Source organism: Danio rerio, chromosome 3 (assembly GCF_052040795.2).
Source record: "Danio rerio strain M-AB ecotype USA chromosome 3, GRCz13ab, whole genome shotgun sequence".
Lineage (NCBI taxonomy): Eukaryota > Metazoa > Chordata > Actinopteri > Cypriniformes > Danionidae > Danio > Danio rerio.
The window spans coordinates 6,947,636-6,968,981 of NC_141023.1; the positions used below are offsets into that span (position 1 = coordinate 6,947,636).

General features: G+C 38.1%; 2 protein-coding genes across 4 annotated transcripts in view; both read right to left on the bottom strand.

Moving 5' to 3' along the window:
• zgc:136308 overlaps window positions 1-21,346 on the bottom strand; it is a 97,556-nt gene that overhangs the window by 11,582 nt on the left and 64,628 nt on the right. The gene's annotated exons all lie outside the window — the stretch shown is intronic.
• LOC798120 (uncharacterized) lies at window positions 1,997-21,156 on the bottom strand. 3 transcript variants are annotated; one of them, XR_015480266.1, is made up of 3 exons: window positions 20,956-21,156; window positions 4,961-6,007; window positions 1,997-3,902 (listed from the first exon to the last, which is right to left on the bottom strand). XR_015480266.1 is itself a non-coding variant. In XM_087243814.1 (2 exons), the coding sequence occupies exon 2, from the start codon at window positions 6,000-6,002 to the stop codon at window positions 5,040-5,042; it is 963 nt and encodes a 320-aa protein (XP_087099940.1). In that variant the 5' UTR covers window positions 6,003-6,007; window positions 20,956-21,156; the 3' UTR covers window positions 3,939-5,039. The 3 variants fall into 3 exon arrangements, 1 of the variants encoding a protein (XP_087099940.1); XR_015480265.1 differs by lacking the exon at window positions 1,997-3,902 and adding an exon at window positions 3,939-4,721; XM_087243814.1 differs by lacking the exon at window positions 1,997-3,902 and having other exon boundaries at window positions 3,939-6,007.

A 21,346-nucleotide genomic window follows, 5' to 3' on the forward strand; every position in this document is an offset into this window, starting at 1 on the left:
GTAACTTACTGTACATTGTTCTGAGTCAATAGCCCCTTTCACACATACAGACCTTTCCGGAAAATTACCGGCAATTTTCCAGAAAGGTGTGTATGTGTGAACAGGCCCTTTTTGAAAATACCGGTAAATTCGTTCTGGCTATTTTCCGGAAAGAGAAGTTGTAACATTACCGGTAATTTGACGGAATGCTGCGCTGTGTGAACGCTGAAGGAAGATTGCCGGAAAGAGCGCGTACACGTCTAGAACGTGCTGACGTGAGACACCTGCTTTAGCCAATAAGAACAGTCAGACGCATTCACGTGCGCGCGGTTTATGAAAATAAAAGCCTTTGAATATTTTTCCAGACACATTTAGCTGCTAGATGTTAGTCAGATAATGTTTCTATGTTCCTTCTTAATGCTAACTGTGTAAATAATTATCGATAAAATGTTTATGATAATCCGTTGTTTGTTTACCTTCAAGCTTTGCGTGTGCCCGTGAGCGCCCATAGCGCCAGCACACACACATATCATGAACATCTCGACATGCGAAAGTGTTTCCCTATGTTTTCATTAGAGTTGTACTCAATACTGATCCATCCAAAGAGTTTGTAATGTAGTCAAATGTTTACAAACACAAGCGCAGCCGTTTAGAGCTCATTTCTGGTGAATGATGTCAGAATTTACCGCATTTTGCGATGGATGTGTGAATGCTCTTTTCCGGAAAAATTCCGTAACGTCCTCGCCTGTGTGAACAGCGTTTTTTTGAATATACCGGTAAAGTAGTTCCTTGAAATTTTCCGGATATTTACCGGTATCACTGTGTGAAAGGGGCTAATGATGCTAATATTCGGCACAAATCCATCAGTTTCCTCTTTATGTCTGCTCTTTCTATGAATGAACTATGTAAAAGCACTGTCCATGCTCGTCCGTTAGTAACGCTATATTTCATTGCACAACAATTAATCTATCAGGGTTTTTGGCTAAAAATAGAGAAATCGCGGTTTCATCAGTTATAATTAGATTGTTTTTAAATTCCTCCTGCTGTGCATGTGCTAAGCTGTTGAATGGTCAGTGCATGAGGTGGCTAAGCTAAGCTTGTGAAGAAGATTTCTATTCTCTCTCTGTGAAGTATTTTCTAAGTGTAAAGCAGTTAATTTTCTCTTCACAAAACGTATGTAGTGTTTGCAGCAAACATGCCAGCCTGTGTTAAAAATACAGTGATGTGTCTTTGTAAGATGAGTATGCCTGCACAGGAGCAACACTAGGAGAAGGCTGAGTGACTGATTGTGTAGAATAACTGAATATGTAAAGCACTGATTATATATGTTAAATACTTGTATGAAGCTATATGTGTCAGAAGTTAGAATGAGTAACATATTATCAAGTGATTATGCTATCATGACAATCAGGGGCGCAACTACACATATACTGAGAGGTATGCGGGTTCAAGTTTTGTAACTAAAATAAAATAGTTTTGAACAAAAAAAGTTACCAAAAGGCCTGATGTATCAATATGACACATAATAAATTTATAAAAACATGTATATTGTATAAAATGGATCTTCATAGAAGGATTAAAAACATTTCAGTTTCAAAAAATTTGAATATTCGGACAATTTGTTCATGTGTCAACTTTAACAGGGTTAAGAATCATTATAATCAAGTATATAATATTTATATAGGTGAATTTTTAATCCAAATATTTTATCTGAAATATCGGTTTATGTGAAATAGGTCTGTACTTACATAAACATACATTTTGTGTGATCCCTCTTATTTAGGCAAAATAATTAAATAATTAATAATAAATAATAATAAAGAAAGAAAAAATTCAGATTAATCTTATAACTTTTGACCTCAACTGTACTGTATGTATGATTTGACAGCTTTATTTTGATAAAAATTGTAAAAAAAAAATCTAAAGTTACATTTACATGAACACTTTACACTTGGCTCTGCGACTGCATGTTATTGTGTTGATTTTGAATTAAAATGTGTGTGCCAACGTATGCAACTCATGGTATAATTTTTTATTTATTAAAATACAATATTATACTCATACAAAATGCAAAAAAAAAAACATTTTTAACAAAACATATTTATTTATTTATTTATTTTATTTGAAACTTTTAGTAAGGATAATTTCAAAAATAGTTTTGGCACAATGGCGCCCCCCATGTGTGGCGCCCCTATGCGCCGCATATACTGCATACCCCCTTTTTGCGCCACTGATGACAATGTATGTAAACACTTAGTCCTTTTGCATGAGTTGCATCTATGGAGAGAGAACTTTGGCTGACACAGACCTGTAACATCTCTGTTGACATGAGCTAGTGGGCTGAGAGCCAAGAATAAAAGGGCCACCTAGAGTAAAAACCTATCCTAAAATGGTTAAAAGTTAAAATGAGACACCTAGGGGTGTGTCAAATAACCTGTATAAAGATTGTAAAAAACACAGAGACTTCAGAAGGAGCAGAGAAAGAGGAGGAGAATGCTATGAGGTCTGCTCTGCTCTTTCTCTGCTTTATTATGGAGAATAAAGTCTATTTTCTGATATTCAAAACCTCCGGTCTGATCATTTTTAATTGATGAGAAGTCGAATTCCCGACACTAGCTTAAATTTTGATTGATTTATTCTTTAATCGGTTGCCTATTATGATGTGAATATACCCCTGTAATGCACACTGCAGTCCTTTTTTGTCTGAATTTCTCGGATATTTCACCTGCTCGCCAAATTAGATCAAAGTCTACCGTTTTACCTGTTCTCTATTAGAAACTGAGACTTTACAGCCTTTATGTCACGGTCACCAGCGATCCAGCCTGTGCAGATCACTGAAGAACTACAAATCTGCCACTTTAAAGAACTACATGTCCAGTCATGCACCGCTCACACACACCTGTTCCTCATTTGGTTGATTACACATACAAACACGGTTGGGAGCTGCTCAGGAACGGATTAGAAAGACTTTATACACAAATAACATACACACACTTCAGTGCTGAGTCTTATTGTCTGTTGTTGTGACATTACGACGTGTAGTGGTAGACAAAGCGAGGCTTCATGAGACCCTGAAACAGCAAAAGAAAATGTGTTTTGAAACCTGTCTCTACAGTGACACCTAGTGGTCATTTCTCTGTATTGCTCTGGAACAGCTTCCGCAAAGAAACAGTTCAGCAAATTGATGTATTAAACCCCACGCTGTAGAGTTGAGGTTTCAGGTCATTTAGTGGAGCGGTGAGAGTTCCTGACTAGCATGCAGAGGTAATGGGTTCGAATCAACGGTGATGCAGTTATAAACATTAGTTTGTAAATGCTCTGCTCTTGTAATGTGTTTTGTTTTAACATTGGTCTGACATCTAAATGAACACTTTGAATAAATATGTCTTGATTTTGGTCATAAAACAAAGTAACATTATTAAAATACATCAAATCATAATTTCAGAGTATTTGTACAAGTCAGGATTCAAACTCAGGCCATTTGCAGCACAGTTACTTTGTGCACACAATAGCCCACTAGGCTACATGAGATACAGGATTGTCAGTCAAACGCAGATAAGGGCAAGTCTCGAAAAGCTTCTGAAATGATCGAAGCTCTGAATCACTTTATACACGTGACCTGGTGTTTCAAATCTCCTTAATCACGTGACCTGGGTGTTTCACAACACTTGTGCTTTGGGATCTCGACACTGTGTCAAAACATCAGTTTCACGTAATCCATTCCTAACGATGCGTTTTCCTTGCCGTGTTAGACCCTTGCCTTGCTTTATTGTTTATTCCTGTCTGCTGCCTGCTTTTTGACCCTCCGCCTGTTGTATGACCACGACCCTGGATTTGCCTGTATACATCCGTTTGCTCCTGTGTCGACCGTTGCTTGCCTGACCATTCTCTTGTAATAAACCTGCATGTGGATCTGCAATGACCTGGAAATGAAATAAAGGAATATTTGTAACACAAAGTATTTGAATGTTTCTTTAATTTGTTTCCTACTGTCGCTCACAAGGTTAAACCACATTATATAAAACTGCACGCAATAGTAAATACACTGTACTGAGTGGGCTAGGACAAATAACTGAGCAAATCTGTAATTTAGAAAGAGTTACTCTGTCTGTTTGATCTGCTTTAACTATTTCTATCAAATGCTGACGACTTGACCACATTCCTCCTCATACCAATGAACAAAACAAAAACAGCATTCAGAAACATCTTGCAAGAGTCGCGTTTGCATGGCTTCAGCTGTGTCCTCTTCATTTCTGTGTCTGACTCAAACTGACATTATTAACAGACAGCATGCAGGAGAGGCATGACGTTTCCTGGTGATGTGGAGCCGATCCGCCAATCACAACACATTCAAGAGTTCACACTTAGCTGATGACTGATTATAAAGCTTGTTTGGCATGCTGTCCCGGGGGACAGCCCTGAGCTCACAAGATCCTTGAGCACAGGGTCCCTCCCTTTGCAGGGCAAGAGGGCAGTTTGAGCTCAGGTTGTCTCGAGAGTTTTTACAGATGAATCACGAACACATTGTTTTGCACCCCATAAACACCATCAAACCTTTAAAAAACACTGTGGACCACCCTGGTGACAACGCGGTCTGCCTTCAGCTCTTATTCTCAAACTCATTTAACTACGGAAGATCAAGTTGCTTGTGGTCTGGCTTTGCTCCGCTTATCCACTGTGTCCATATGTCTGTAATATCCTGAAGCAGCAGCACTGTTTTGTATTGTCGCATGAGTTTCCCACTTTTTTAAAGAAAAAAAAAACAATTAATGTACATCAGTAATTCGCCAGTACCTTTTTAAATGTTCCTGTAAGAAAACATTGTAAATAATTAGAAATCCGATGATTGCAATAATCAAACCCTTGGGAACAACTGTGGTCAGAACCAAAGTTTACAGTGACTGTGTTCTCTGGACTCCTCTCAAGCGGTGGACTTCTACATTCTGATTGGTTGCCACCGAACCGCGTCATAGCTTATTACCATAAAGCTGACTTGATTTCAACTCTCCTCAATGCCCACACCAGCCAAGACGCGCCGCCCTGCTCCGCGCCGCCGGCTCTCATTGACATCCGCCTACTTTGACGCTCTCGCCACTTTCAGTGTGAACGTACAGTTTCTCTCTGGTGTGAATCCTCTCATGTATTTTCAGGCCTCCTAACTGTCTGAATCTCGTGTCGCAGTGCGAACACTTGTAAGGTTTCTCTCCAGTGTGAATCCTTTCATGTTGTCTCAGATTTCCTGAATCCTTAAATCTCTTATCACAGTATGAACACGTGTACGGTTTCTCTCCAGTGTGAATCCTCTCATGTATTGTCTTTTGTGCAATCTGACTGAATCTCTTATTGCACAGTGAACACTTGTAAGGTTTCTCTCCAGTGTGAGTCCTCTCATGTTGTCTCACTTCTCCTGAACGCCTGAATCTCTTCTCACAGTGTGAACACTTGTAAGGTTTCTCTCCAGTGTGAACAGTCGCATGTGTTTTCATATGTGCAAGCTGACTGAATCTCTTATTGCACAGTGAACAAATGTAAGGTTTCTCTGCAGTGTGAATTCTCTCATGTATTTTCAAATTTCCAGCTGCACAAAAGGTCTTCTCACACTCAAAGCACTTGTACTCTCCCACACCGGTGTGGATCTTCTGATGATTTCTTAAACTACGTTGATGTCTGAAACTCTTTTCACACACAGAACACGGATAAAGCTTCTCTTTTGAATGAACTCTAAGGTGGCCCTTCAGGTCTGCAGCCCTCAGAAATGTTTTGCAGCACTGATCACACTTGTGTGTTTTCTCTCCAGTGTGGATCAGCATGTGAACATTAAGGGTTGATGATTCTCTGAAACTCTTCCCACACTGAGTGCATGTGCATGGTTTCTCTCCAGTGTGGATCCTCATGTGTTTCCTGAGACTCTGGTTGTGTGCCAGACTCTTTCCACACTGAGTGCAGGTGACACATTCTTTGTCTTTTCTCTTCTGTGAGTCAGTTTTTTCACTCATTTTCTTGTGACGGTGTGTGTCCTCCATCAGGTCTGAAATAAAAATGAAAAGACTGCCTTTTAAAAGACATAACAGCACGCTGACACAGGGGCTGCCACGGCCACTCTAGTGTAAATTCTGGCCATCCCTAAAAGAATTAGTTGTTGGTATTATTAATTTAAATGTACTTACCTAAATTCACAATATTTCAATAAATAAATTAGTGATAAAATAAAATACAGCCACTAAATTATTGTGGATTGACTAGCGCCACCGACGTAGCTGATTCACTGAGATTGCACTTTTTATTAGGGAATAATTTTTTAGAAGAAAAAGTTGTTTTATCTAATTGAAAACCACAAATGCCAACTATAAATAGATGCATTTTGAAATCAGCTTTTCAGAATCGAGTTTATTTAGTAACCCCATTATTTTGCTGCTTGACTTGACCCTTAAAGTCCGAAACAGCCGCCCGCGGCTAAAAATAAGTATTCTTTTTAAGTGTTTAATACCCTTTGATCCGCTGATCCGATCCGTATAATTCAAAGATTGGCATAAAGAAGAGAGTCTCAGCTTTCCATCGCTGTAAAACATTACATTCAATACATTCAGAGGCTCCGGACTTAGTGTGGTTACGTCATCACATTTTGACAACGCTGATTTGACAAATGAACGCTCGTGGCTTGTGTCTCTGGACAAACCAGACATGATGCATTGACGCATTGTAGGCTTGGGCGGTAATACGGTATTATGGTATACCGCGGGATCTAAAAATAGCAACGGTGTCAGTTTCAATACCGTTATACCGTCATAAAATATTAAATATCCTTTATTTAATGCCTACAAAAACGTATGTGTGATTGTCATCACGGGACAGTGTGGAGGAGAGAGGGAGGGGGAGAGGGAGAGGGAGGGGGAGAGAGGGAGAGGTGACGTGACGTGACGAGTCGCACTTCAAAGTGTCCTGCAGTTTGGCAGTTTAGACTGAACAGAAGGGAGACGTGGTTAATATGAACGAGAGGTCTGCATTAAAGCTGAAGATCTTTGCCTGAACCCGGCGAGACCCCAAAAAATCCAAATCCCTGCATTAAAATCCATCCCTGCAAAGGTGAAACAAATGATGACGAAGTAGTAAAAAAAGCTAATTTTGACGGCGGTCAAGTCAGTCACTAGCTCAGAAGGAGCGCATTCCAGCCAGGTATTTCGCGGTCGCTCATACACTGCGTATTACGGTAGAGCCCTAAACCGCAAGCTGACAGGTAAAAAGACGAGGCCTCTCGCTACAATGAAACTACTGTCATGGAAAATTAAATGGATGTTCCTGACTGGTAGAAGATGAACGAACAATCCAACCCAAAACTTGCAAAATCAGCCAGATCAGAACTCTGCATCTCGACCTGTAGCCGCAGGAAAGGGTGTTCAGCTGCTGGATGCACCATGAGTGCAAGACTGCGCTAAAGCCAGTGGATTTAATAATGTTCCTCCACAAACACACGTAGCCTAATCTTGGTGAGTAAAGGGTTTTTAAATTATAAATAAATATTAATTAAACCATATAATCATAATTTAGACAGAGTATACAGGCTAATGGTGGCATTATTATTTTAATATTCAGCTTCACCGACGCCCTAATGCCAGATTTTGAAGAGAAGTGGAGAAATAAATATTGCAGAGCCTTTATCTTAATTCCTTTATTGCCAAAATACCCGTCATCATTTAGAGTTTATTTTAATTTGATTTGTTAAGCAAGATTTCTTTTCATTGGTGTGTTGGCCAATTTAAAGGTGCATGTACCTAGACCAGAGCGCTGAGATGTTACGATGTTACAGAGGACTTATTTTATTTCTTTGTTCCAACTTCCAAGTGGCCTATAGTCTACGCTTGCTACGAATAAAGGATGTTAAAACATATAAATGACTCATTCTTTAAAAAATGCATTAGAGCTGTGAGAGCATATGAATAATGTCGGGCTGTAAACGGGTTAGGGCTTTATAAAGCTGTCAATCAAAATGTACCTGTAGGACTCGGGACCTATTGTGCCTAATTTTTATGGCCCGATTACAGCTCTCTGCATTCCCGCTGCTGTTCCGCGAGAGCCGGCCAGATTTCTTAATAAATCGCGGGAGAGGTGTGTGTGTGTGTGTTTGTGTAAGAGAGAGAGAGAGAGAGCTGTGCGTCGCTTGGCGGTCTCTCTCTCTCTCTCTCTCTCTCTCTCTCCTCTCTGACCGCGAGCCTAAGGTCGCACTAGCCGCATTTCCACTATCAGGCCAGTGCGAGCCAGGGCTTATATCGGGCCAGGCCGGGCCAATCGCCCGGGAGGTTGAGCAGTGAGGCCGAAATCATGTCGCGTTTCCACTGTGGGGCTAGTAGCTCGCAGCGCGTCACGCAAACCCCGCCCCCAGAACATCCCCCGAATCGAACGTCACTCAAACCGCCCACTTCAGCGAGAATCATGCAGATAAAGCCCACCATCACATCATCACCAAACTATTAAAATTAGGACAACCAAAACAAACAAATGACACGTTACTGTACAGCAGTACAACGCATGTCTATACGCACATGCCTGTGTGTTTTCATTCATCATATTTATTTACTCGCCGACCGACTATTGGCATCGAAATCCAGTGGTCTTGCCACCAACGGAGGGACCCGGAGCGCAGACATCCATAATATAACACCACATATATAAAATTCTCCGTTAATAACTCGATATAAAATGTTTTTATAACATCCTCTAGACAGAATCTGTCCAACATTCATCCCAAATGCTCATGAGAGAACTGAAACATGATTATTTTTCCCTATAGGCTTTACGACACTTAATAGGTGATTCCCTTTATTTATGTTGCTTATTATATCTTAAGTAAAGGAAAGTGTTCAGTGTTTCAGCACATAAGAGCAGCACGTAATAAAATATAGCCTATATTTCGTTGCGCTCTGCAGCTATGCACTAATAAAGCTCTTTATGTATTTAAAATTTCCTTTTTTAATTTTACCACATTATATAAAAACATATACACTTGTTTGAGGACACAGAACACATTTTGAACTTGCAGTTTTCCCCGTCAAAAAAGTGCTGCGCGGCTGCAGACAGAAAAAAAGTCGCTTATTTCTGCTTTCACTCACCCCGAAAATGCTCTGTTTGCATGATTTGATTAATTTAATCGTATCCAAATACTTTATAAATAATATTTAAAACATTTTCCGGTGTTTATTTATTTTTATTTTTTTAGAAAATATCTAAAATCTTTTTTTCAAAGAGGCTTTTGAAAAATAAAAGTTTAATATAATTTTGAAACCGTTTGATATAGTACCTAATTGTTATAGCTCTAGCTTTTGTTAGTTTTATATTGGTTTATTTATTTAATGTGATTTTATTATAGGCCTATCTGATATTTGTAATTCTTTAAATTATCTCAATATAGGGCTATTTTATCTAGATATGACATTATTGTTTTGAGCCTACAAAAGTGGACATGAAATTTGTAAAGTTTAATGTCCTGCTGTTGTATTTATATAGTGTATTATCTCCAAAATAAATTAAAACAATAAAAAGAAAAGAAAAAAGCCACTCGCGGCATCAACAGAGCTATGAATGGAGCACTCTTTTTTTTCGGTCTCACACACACACACAGGCATCTAAACGCGCAAAAACACACTTATTAAACTTGACAAAACCTCTTGAAAACCTTTACTGTCTGCTGTGTCTTTAATATGGTGTAAAGATTATTATGCGTTATTGAAACATCAAAGATGCAGCAAAGAAAGATCATTTTATGCAACAGCCTTACATTTAAAAGAGAAACTTAAGGGCGATCATATGCAAAAAAGACCCCAGCCTATAATTTGTTCCAGATGTTTTCTTTCCCTTATTTATTTATTTGTTTGGCGCATGTACTCGAGTGCGATCGGAAAACTGTGCCCGCCTCTCCTTTCACTCCGCCCCGAAGCCCCGGCTGGCCCTCTTTGGCCCAAGGTATTCGGCGGGCCGAAAAAGGCTGGCCGTTGGCCCCGAGAAAGCCCCGCTTTGGCCCGATTAGGCCCCGGAAGTGACAGTGGAAACGCCACTGGCCTTGGCTCGCCCTGGCTCGCTCGCTTTAGGCGCGATAGTGGAAACGCGGCTATAGAATGTATTCAGTTTCTGAATGGTTTAGGCTCAAGCCAACAGTTTGGTGACGCTGTCTGAGCCTTACGTCATAATTTTTTTATTACGCCGGTAATACCGGATACCGGGGTAAAACATGGAGGCGGTTTGACGGTATAAAAATTTGGATACCGCCCAAGCCTAACGCATTGTCCCTCCTCCATGCCCAGATTGGTTTGAACTCGCTCTCTCTCAACCAATAAGCATAGGTTTCGCTTTGTGGACCAGCAATCAGTTATTTGAACGACCCAGAATGAGAAATAGGCTGTACATTTACGAACGGCTAAATAAAATGCAAAAAAAAAAAAGTTTTGCATAAAATAATTTTCATACTAAGTACTTTTGCATGCACAACAGCACAAAAACATGACAAAACAGTGACACACCAAAGACGAAGTGCTGGTCTTGCAGTTTTCAAAGGATGCAAATGACGGTGCGTTAAAACACATAAAACCTGTTACGATAACCAGCGATGGTTCTCCATAGATCGCTGGTTCTCACACAATAACCATGGACTACACTTCCGCCTTTTCCTGGACTACATATTCATACATGCACTTCGCCCAGACACCCATGCTCACTCATCTAGACTGATTACACTCGCAACACCTGTGGACTGTCAGAGACTGATTGCATTCACTACACGTTCACCCTTTCTGTTTGCCGAGTCTTGTTTATCTCAGATGACATTACAACGCGTTTACCCTGTCTTGTTTTCCCGTGTTTTGACCCAGCCTCGTTTATCCTTGTTCTCCTGTTTAGCCACCTGCCTTACGACCTATTGCCTGTTTATACGACTACGATTCTGGACTGCCTGTATATACCCATTTGCACCTGTTTTGACCATTGCTTGCCTGACGCTGAATAAACCTGCATATTGGATCTTACCTCCAGTTGTGTGTGTCATCCCCTCTTGTCGTAACAAAACTTAAGGATGGTCTATATTAAATCTAGTTTAATTATGTGACTATTTATAGTATAGTAAATATTTATATCTATTTTTTTACTGAGGATTTACACCATGTTTCTTTGGACTTTGACGCATTATTTATTTTTTTCTTATTTGTTTATTTGTTCATTGTATGGTGTTGTTTATGGTAACTGAAAATATATTATTTAGAAAGTCAAACTTTCTTCAGTGTTCTGTTATTTTGTAACAATCTTTCTGTTTAGTTCATTCCCAGAACTTTTGGGCAAATACATTGTCAGTAAGTTAAAGTCACTAGTTTTTTCCCCACTGAAAAAACGCCTTAACATTGAAATAAATTGCTATAACTTGCTCAGGGAATGATGGATGTAGACAAAATTTATTTTGGAAGTATAAAACATCATAGCGTGTATTTCTAAAGAAAGAAAAACAAACTTCATGAGGTTTTGTTGGTAATAACTAGAAAATGCCACTTTTTAAAAAAAGTTTCTCTTAAAATCTGGAATATTTTCTGTCTGTTCATATGTTTTTGGACCAAAAGATATTTTAGACTAGACCTTTAAATGATACAGATTAAAGCTTCAGGTTCGCCTGTTTAAAATAATATATGACACTTGAGGCTGTTAAAATAACAATAAAACTGCTTTAAAAAAATATATAATATAAGCCCATTAGGTGCCCACAAAATACCTCTAGACCACAGGTGTCAAACTCAGTTCCAAAAGGGCCGCAGCTCTGCACAGTTTAGTTCCAACCCTAATTAAACACACCTGATCAAACTAATTGAGCCCTTCAGGCTTGTTTGAAACCTACAGGTAAGTGTGTTGGAGCAGGGTTGGAACTAAACTGTGCAGGGCTTCGGCCCTCCAGGAATTGAGTTTGACACCCCTGCTCTAGGTCTTTAAGGGTTAAAAGGGCCAAAAATCTCAACGATTTTGAGTGTGTATTTTACAAAAAGCTACATCAAAAGAAGAATATGTATTAATAATATTGTGGCTCAATAAGGAGCATGGATTAATGGTAGTATTGGGGTCTGTATACAGTAAGCGTGTGTATGTAGTAATGACTTTTGTTCAGTTTGTTCATTTGTGTGTTTTATTAATTCATTCATTAATCTTCATTAACTTTAGACATGGCATATACTGTATGTTGTATTCAATTCAATTCACCTTTATTTGAATAGCGCTTTTACGATGTAGATTGTGTCAAAGCAGCTTCACATAGAAGATCATAGTAAATTGAAACAGAGTAGTTCAGTATTTAGTGTTTAAGTTCAGATCAGCTCAGTTCAGTGTGGTTTGATATTCACTACTGAGGGCCTAAACACTGAAGAGCAAATCCATTGTTGCGTAGCTCATCAATGCGTAGCTCTACCGATCCCAAACCATGCAAGCTAGTGGCAACAGAGGAGAGGGAAAAACAATAAGTACAATAAGAGTATGTGAAAAAGTACTTGCCTGAAAAAGAGTAAATACTAGGGATGTAACGATATCAGAATTTCACGGTAAGGTAATACCTCGGTATGAATGTCACGGTACGGTATTTATTGAATCATTTACAGGAAAAAACAAAACTTATGAAAATACTCCAAAAAAGTGCCAAAAGTGTCAATGACATACAAATTAGCCATCTATCTGTAAGCTTTGAAACAGGAACTTCAATTTTAATAACAAAAAATTATTAAACCATGTAAAAAAATAAAGTTTCAATTTAGTATTGTTGAAAACTCATCACATTCAACATTTAATCACTCACTCAGCCCATCTACCCAGATGAGAGCTCTGCTAGTCGGACTTCTCATCAAGCATCTCCCGCTGGATCTAATCTCACTATATTTATTAAACGGGATATTTCATTCATCTTGTTGTCTTTATCTACCGACATATTCCCTGACTTTGGGCATTGGAATCTATTACTTGTTCTCAGGTAAGGTGTTTTGGCAGAGCGCAAAGATAAGTTAATGATTAATGTAACCACATACATTCTGTATATTGACTGATCGCTTGCCTTTATTTCCTATAATGTATAAACTTATTGTATGTTATACTTTTATAATGGCCATTATCGATTCTTAAAACTGATACTCAGGCTGTGTTTTGTATTTTCACTGAAATTGAAAGGAGACAGTTGTTATCGGCTCCGTTTTGTTATAAATATCCACACAGTGAAGATGACGCTCATATATGAAGCACGACGCCTCAACATTTCTGCTGTCTAAGTTGCTAATATTAAAATGAAAATAGGCAGTTCCTTAAATCATGTTTACATTTTATTGTTGAGAAAGTGAAACAACGAAGACAGGGTGATGTGAATGAAGTTATAAAGTACACTGTTCCCTTTGAAGATTTACCTGTGTCCTCGGTATAGTCTGCTTTTCCATATCAAACTGAGAAGAAGAGACTGCAGCCTTGATCAAACTTGCGAAGTCTGAACTTACACGGAGAGAATGCAGGACTGAACTGTGTGTTAGGCTACTTAATATTGAGGAAAAGCCCCAATCAGAGAGGCAAACGTCTGCAGCCCCGCCTCCGTTTTCAGATGTCTCCGTTTTCCATCATCCACACTGAGACGGAGCAGCAGCGTTTCAGAATGAAAACAGCCTCTCCAGCGTTTTCGAAACGCTCCGTTTTCGGCGCTCGAGAACTCCGGCGTAGTGTGGACGGTTGGCGTAACCGTAGCAAAACTTATGCGTTTTCAAACTAAAACGCATTAGTGTAAACGGGGCCTTAGAGTTTTCCAGCTCTTTTCATCCCCGCTTCTAGCAGCACACTCCATTTCCGCATTACTGGATCTGTAGCGACAACAGACCGCAAGGGATGATGGTCAAGCATGGGCTGATGGGAATTGTAGTTTTCGCTACCTCCCGTTCGCTTCATTCGCCTGAGCAAATTTTCTCAGAAGACCTATAGTTTTACCGAGTCATGCGACTTCGGTAATATCGAAAAAAATTAATATTGCGGTATGACGGTATTTACAATACCGTTACATCCCTAGTAAATACTGATTTTTATTTGGTTTGCATGTGTACCGAAGATTTCTATTCTCACAGAGTGAAGTATTTTCTAAGTGTAAAGCAGTTAATTTTCTCTTCTCAAAAAGTATTGTGTTGTGTTTGCAGCAAACATGCCAACCTGTGGTAAAAATACTACTGTGTAAGAGGAGTATGCCTGCACAGGAGCAACACAGGGAGAAGGCTATGCTGAAGAATGACTGAATATGTAAAGCACTGATTATATATGTCAAATACTCATATGAAGCTATACGTGTCAGAATCTAGAGTAACATATTATAAAGTTACTGTACCATCATGACAATTTATGTAAATACATGATGGTACAGTATTTATGAAAAAGTTCTTTTGGATAAGTTGCATCTATGGAGAGAGAACTTTGGTTTCAAAACAGTGGCTGACATAGACCTGTGACATCTCTGCTGACCATAGCAAGCTGGCAGAGAGCCAAGAATAACAGGGCCACCTAGAATAAGAACTTATCCTAAAACGGTCAAAAGTTAAAATGAGACATCTAGGGGTGTGTCAAATAACCTGTATCCGCTTGTTAAGTGTGACGTCACGAGAAGCGGCTTCCAGGTCCAAGCGCTCTATTCAACTGTATGGGGAGATTCATAAAATGGTAATAATAAACGTTTACAAAGCGATTTAATATGTTCGAAAATCACGATCGCAATATATATGCAGGGCTGATAGTGGAAAAAATTCCTGAGCCTGAACTTTTTTTCCTTGCCCCTGAGGTGAGTAGGGGTGGGGGTACTATGTATGAAACGCACTTTTAACACATAACTTGTGGGCCCCTGGGCCCAAATATATTAACAGCCTATGTGTAACCCTGATCATCATTATTGTCAAGTGGCTCTTTTTAGACATGCCAGTAATGTCAGTGACACATGCCAGTGTCAGTGATCTTGTGACATGTGCCAGTAGGTGTCAGTATAAGCACCTTATAAGCACATTAATCTTATAAGTCTCTTTGCTTTAATATTTAAAAATCATTAGGCAAATGACACCTGTTATCTTACATGCATATATGTTATGAGTTTTCAACATGCATTTTATTATAACTTTTTAAAGGATATTATTTAATATACCTTAAAATGAAAATAAGTTAAATAATAAAATAAATGAATGAATTAAAACATAGAGAAGTAGGGAACAAAGGAACTGCCAGGATGCAATATTATACAGTACAACAGATAAGTGTAACCCCTCCCATACATAAGCATGCCACAATAAATTTGGCTGACATGTACTGTCAAATGAGTATATTACGTACGGAAGTATGACTACGAATACATAAAATAAATGCGTTTAAATTAAAACATCGTGGAGTAGCTCAGCAAATAAACTAACTTGCGACGCGATAAATTAGGTTAAAAGTCGCGTAATGATTAAATATGGTTTTGCTCGTGTTAATTAATGTCATAAGCTTCGCCGGGTGTCGATGTCACTGCAGTGACATGCAGCGCGACACTCTGAGTGACACAGGTCACTACACATGCCACTAGCGAGTGACACATGACAGTGGAAAACCGGACGTGCCACCGGAAGTGTCACTACACTCAGTGGCATGTGCCAGTGTCATCTGTACGTCAGATGTCGTGTCACTCCATGTTAAAACTGCTACTGTGAATCCGAGTTCAAGCGCACACAATAAGCTAAAACTCGCCCCAAGCACCGGCAAAAACAAATAACAATGAATGTGTCGAGGAAAGAGTAAGGACATATCTTAATTATTTATTATTAAACTTATTCTGAGTCAGTGTCGCAAAGATCCTGACTGGCAATCTCCTCTTGGACTCGCCTTTAGAAATTCATCTTTACGGATTACATGAAGGAGTTTTTTGTTTTCGATTTGTTTTATTTCGTTAAGTAATAATTTAAAGCTTTCTATAAATATATTTATTATGTCTGTGAGGCATATACATTTTGCTTAATTTTGTTAAGCGCTCCTGTTCAAAAACCAGACGACAGAAAGTGCATAATTTTGGTTTTCTTTATTTTATAAAAACGCTGTAACGTTTTTTGATGTATTACTCGTACTTTGTGAGCAAAAATGACGCATAACTTAATTAATAATTGCTCCCACTGAAAAAATGCAAGTGATTGCTCTGGCGCCTCGATGTCCTGCAAGCTTTTTATAAGCAAACTATGCGCCTAATAGCACACATTCTTTAACGTTTAAGCTACCATTGTTTTATACTTGAACTGTTTTATATCTTTTATTTTAGGCAAGTCGTGATGATCTGAGAAGGCAAACTGATCAAACAGACAATGATGGTCTTCCGCTAGGCGCTGTTCGTTAAAAAAAAACAACTTGTTTTTAAAATGCTCCAAACGTTTTTCTAAATAAGCTGAATAAAAAACGAAACTAAATATAAACACTTTGCCATTAGGCTACATACAAAACTGAACTATTTCATAGCTGAAACACTAAGTTGTTTAAGGAGGGGGAAATATATTTTTGTCCCGTCTATTGCTTCACCGTTATTTCGAGAATAAACCCAGCGTAAATATGCAGATGTCATTCCCAAAACATATCAGCGTGATATGTGCCGAAAACGAAAGTTTCATACAAATTCTGAATGGATTATTGCCTGGAAAGTGCACAGCACGCTCCTCTTATTATCACTAAAAAGCGTCACTAATCTTAGTTCACAGAGATCTCACAAAGATCCGTTATAATTTATAAAGCTCTCTAAATTACACAATTAATCTTTAATTTACATGGCGTCTACACTCAAAAGATGATTCACGAGCACACAAAATGGCACTTAATAAAAACCAATCCGGCGCTTTCAGCAGTGAGTGAATTCTGTGAATCTAGAGAAATGACAGATCAATATCCGTGAACCTGATTTTTTTTTTCCCCGCAGCCACAGTACGCCGGAAATCCGGCGTGGTGCCGGAACGCTATCACCCCTGTATATGTCCATGCATAATATACGATGGCCAGAAAGTGATTCAGGGCCTGTACTTTACCAAAAATAAAATATAACATTTCTCATTATTCACAATTAGGGCTGGGCGATTTTTCAGATTTTTTCGATTCATTTTAATTTACGTTTTGACAACGATTTAATTTTATATTAAATTAAGAAATCGCGATTTTTAAAAAATATATATATTTAATACATTATTAGGCACCAATGCGCTTTGGTTCACTCTGTATGAAGCAGGAAGCACAACAGAAGCGCCTCTCGGCAATGCGCCGCAAAGCACCACGCAGCGCCATGGATTTTAGAATTCTAAACAGGTTTCTATACACACACCGGAGCAAATCAGCCATGATTCAGGACGCATGCATTTCATGTTAAATATCATGCGAATATGCGCGTTTGGTGTGTGATAGTTTAAACTGTCATGTCCGCGTCGTGTCGCGGTGCTTCTGGTGTGCGACCTGCTTAACTGTTTGTTAAAGCGTGAAGTAATGTAGGATTTTACTTGTTGCATTAGTCGGAGTCACGTCTGTGTGGATTGTCAAGACATTCCCTCATCAAGTCGAGAAACTCGATCTCAACATGTAGGAAGTACTTAAAACCCTGCCATGTGAAAAACCGCAGCGATCTTTTGGTTTGAACACGAGCAGAGGTGAGGGCCTGTAGCAGTGAAAATGAAAGTACCCGCCCCCATGACGTCATTTAGCGGACCTGGTTGAAAACCAGACAGATCAGGCAGCATAATACAGAGAGTGGAGCAAAGTGCATCAAATGATCGATATTTAAAAGGGGAAAAAATAAAAATAGATTAAATATATTATTTTATATTAGACACACATCTGGTACTTGTATTTGATCCTGCTATACGTCCACAACTTCACAAAATACCTCTGTATTTCTGCAACTGCAATATTTACACATATTTTTAATTCATATCTTCAGCAACGATATTTAACTCGTGAATTTGTTTTACATTTATTTACACCTTGACCGATTTTTGTATGACATGGCCATTAAAAATACCATGTTCCTTAATCAGATGGTTTTTCAAGTTACTTTTAAAGAGAATGTTACTTCAGTCATGTTGTTGTAATGTTTTGAGAAGACTAGTAACACAATAAAAAAAATAATAATCGAAATCGTGAATCGGTCAATCTTTATAAAAAACCTAGATTTTTTTTTTTGCCAAATCGCCCCGCCCTAATGCAAAGTAAATAAAAATTATTTCATTCAACGATTTATCTATAAGAGGATCAGAAAGCTCTTGGATTAAATCCAAAATATCTTCATTTGAAGATCATTAATGACAGAATTTCAATTTTTGGCTGAACTAAACCTTCAAGTAGCAGTAAGCCTCACAAATACTTAAAATTGATTGACTTAAAACTGCTTGAATTAATTTTTTATTAAAACTGTTTGCACTAATATATCGTGTTAACTACACTTTGTTCATTTTGTGCTTTTGTTCCTTTGTTAATTGTTCTTAGAGATAAGCCTGCTGTGAAAAGTGTCACAAACATCCTGAAAAAATAAAACCAGTTTCTCAGAGATTATGAGTTTTTTTAATCTTGTTGAAATATATTTCTTAAAATAAAAGTATCGAAAAAAGTATGGTTTGTAACCGGTATCGAATTCAGGGTATCGGTATCGAAAATTTTGGAATGATACCCAGCCCTAACTGTAACACATAAAGGCCTTTGTCCCGCCCTTAAGTTTCACGCAAAACTAGACAAGGTCAACTGTGATTGGTCACTTTTCATGTCAGTCTGTTTAGGTCTATTTTAACAGCATGAATAGATCCGATGAATCCGAACAAAGACATTTTTTTTCCCGTTTTCTTTTTCCAGCCCCGTCAAAACAAAAGTTTCACAATAATTTTTCAGTTAGGGATTAAAATTAGAGTATCTTAATAAAAACGATTAGTTGGACACTGCACAGTCCCACAGTCTACACTATAAATAATATTAAAATGTATTATATTCATTATTATTATTGTCATTATATTTATTATTATTCTAATACTTAGGCTATAAAATTGACAAAATGCAGAACCCTTAAAAATATTTGCTTTCATTTTGACATCGCTAAAGCTCACTTTTACAGTTGTGTAAAGAAACATCCCACTATACAGCAGCAGTCTCAAGTTTAGACACTTAAAAAATGCCTTTTGAGTTTAAAGATGATCGGCCTGCGAAGTCAAGTTTACAGTGTCATAAATGTAAAGGGTATTAGTGCGTGAGCATGTGGATGCACCTCTTACATGCGCTGCAGGCTGAATGATAATCTAGGTAGGTAGACAGGCTCTCTGCTTTGCTACACTAATGCCTTAAAATGTAACTAAGTAACACATTATTTTTAGTAACTACTATTTTTAAATGGCATTCAATTGTAACCTAAATCTTTTTTCCTAAGGCTGATGGTTGTTATGATTTAGTTTAGCTTGCATGTGTGGACATAGTTTGAAGTCTTTACGGAAAACTTTAAACATTTATATATTTTTAAATAAAACGGAAAAAAATAAGGAGACTAACCTTTTAATTGAAACCACTTTTTGGTGCTTAAGCCATGATCTGTCTGCATTAATGTAAACGGTATCATTGCCTAACCTTCATTGATAAAATCAGTAAAAGCGAAGCTGTGCATATTATTATTACTGTAAAAAGTATATTGCTGCCTTAAGTCAGTAACTTAGGCGGTAATGCAAAGTAATAAAGTAATAAATAGCCTAAATGAAAGGAACAAGAAGGACCAAAATCAGTCATCAGGTCAAGTGCAATGGGATTAAAATGCCCCCTCACTTATGACATGCTGGCGCCGGGCCTGCTATAGCAATACTTTATTGTTTAAGAAGAAACAAAAGAGGAAACTGTGGATGAAGACCTGGCTGGGGAGACGGCCATAACATGAATTATCTGTTCTTCAATGAGAAAAGATCGCAGACACGACACTGTGCCGATATTTATCATACAACGCAGGTCGTGTTTATGATAATTAATATTAATAACTAATATTAATAACATATCAATAACTCCTCTCGCTTTAGACTTTACCTTTTAGAGCTTGTTCTTGTCAGCGCAATATGGGCTGGGATTATTGCATGCACGAATTGGATTATGAAGAATGATTAAAAATGATTAAGATGCTTTTCCTTCACTGCATGCTTTCCGTAAGGTGTTTTATTTATTTATTATTTAATTTTAAATGATGGGGTCAGTATGCACTGGTAAAATGTTCCTCCTGTACCACCAACAAATTACACCCCTGTACCCAAGAAGCCTACCTAATTTATAATTTATGTAAAAATTATTCATGTTAGTAAATTATTCATGTTAACCAACCTTTATCTTGACAATAAATTATAATACCAATTACTTTCCAGAGTTACCCATAATTTAACACCTTTTCCCACGATTTTACGGTTACCCACATGAAAAATACTACAGTAATTTATAGTTAATACTACAGTGTTTTAGAACTACACTATAATAAAGTGTATTGTACAACTGTGTTATTGAATGCTGCAGCAGTAATTATGGTGAAATGAGAAAAAGCTCTGCATACTGTAGTAAACATGAGTTTTTACTGCAGTAAACTGTGCTGTGTTGTAATATAGTTGTTGTAAATGTAGTACAGTGTTGGTGTTTTGTATTAATACTACACTGTTTCCTATAAATGACTGCAGTATTTGTCCATGAGGGTGAAATGAGTGAACACAGCATTTCATTTGCCGCTAATAAAGATCAGACAAATCCTGAAGTATAAGAATGTGTGAAAGTAAACAGGAATCATAACCTGTGCTTTTACCGCGAGAAGCTTTTACATCGAGAGCTTTAATAAAGAGGTTAGTGGCCAAAACCAAGCAAAAACAAAGCTGAAAACCGACACTGAAGAGGAACACAGCCGAGAGAAAAACACTTGAATATTGAGAAAGTAGGAATCTGAACTAATAAATAAGGAGAGAAACACAACGTTACCTGTTTACATATGAACACGGTAAAAGTCCGCTATTCCTGATCGCTTTCACAGAGGAATTGACAGTCAAGAGCCAGGATATAATGAAGAAAGGCAGGAGTTGTGTCGTGTTCGCTAAATAATCTCTCTAGAGTTGATAAAAGCTGAAGTGTAGCCTCTTTGTTTCTTCTCATCTTCAACACGAGTTTAATGTTGCTTGTTCTGAGCTTTTCCTCCAGCGCCTCCGCTATCAGTGTGCTGTGTACTACTGCCATCTAGAGGACAATCACAGCAACAGCGACTTACAGCGGTCACCGGGCGCCAGGAGGAAATTCAGTAAATTAATCATATCAGAATCAATGTTCAGCAGATAATAAATAAATAAATAAAGAACCACCAACAAAAAAAAAAACA

Bases quoted from the DNA above. Each gene is read 5' to 3' on its own strand.
- LOC798120 (XM_087243814.1), bottom strand. From the start codon at position 6,002: ATGGAGGACACACACCGTCACAAGAAAATGAGTGAAAAAACTGACTCA.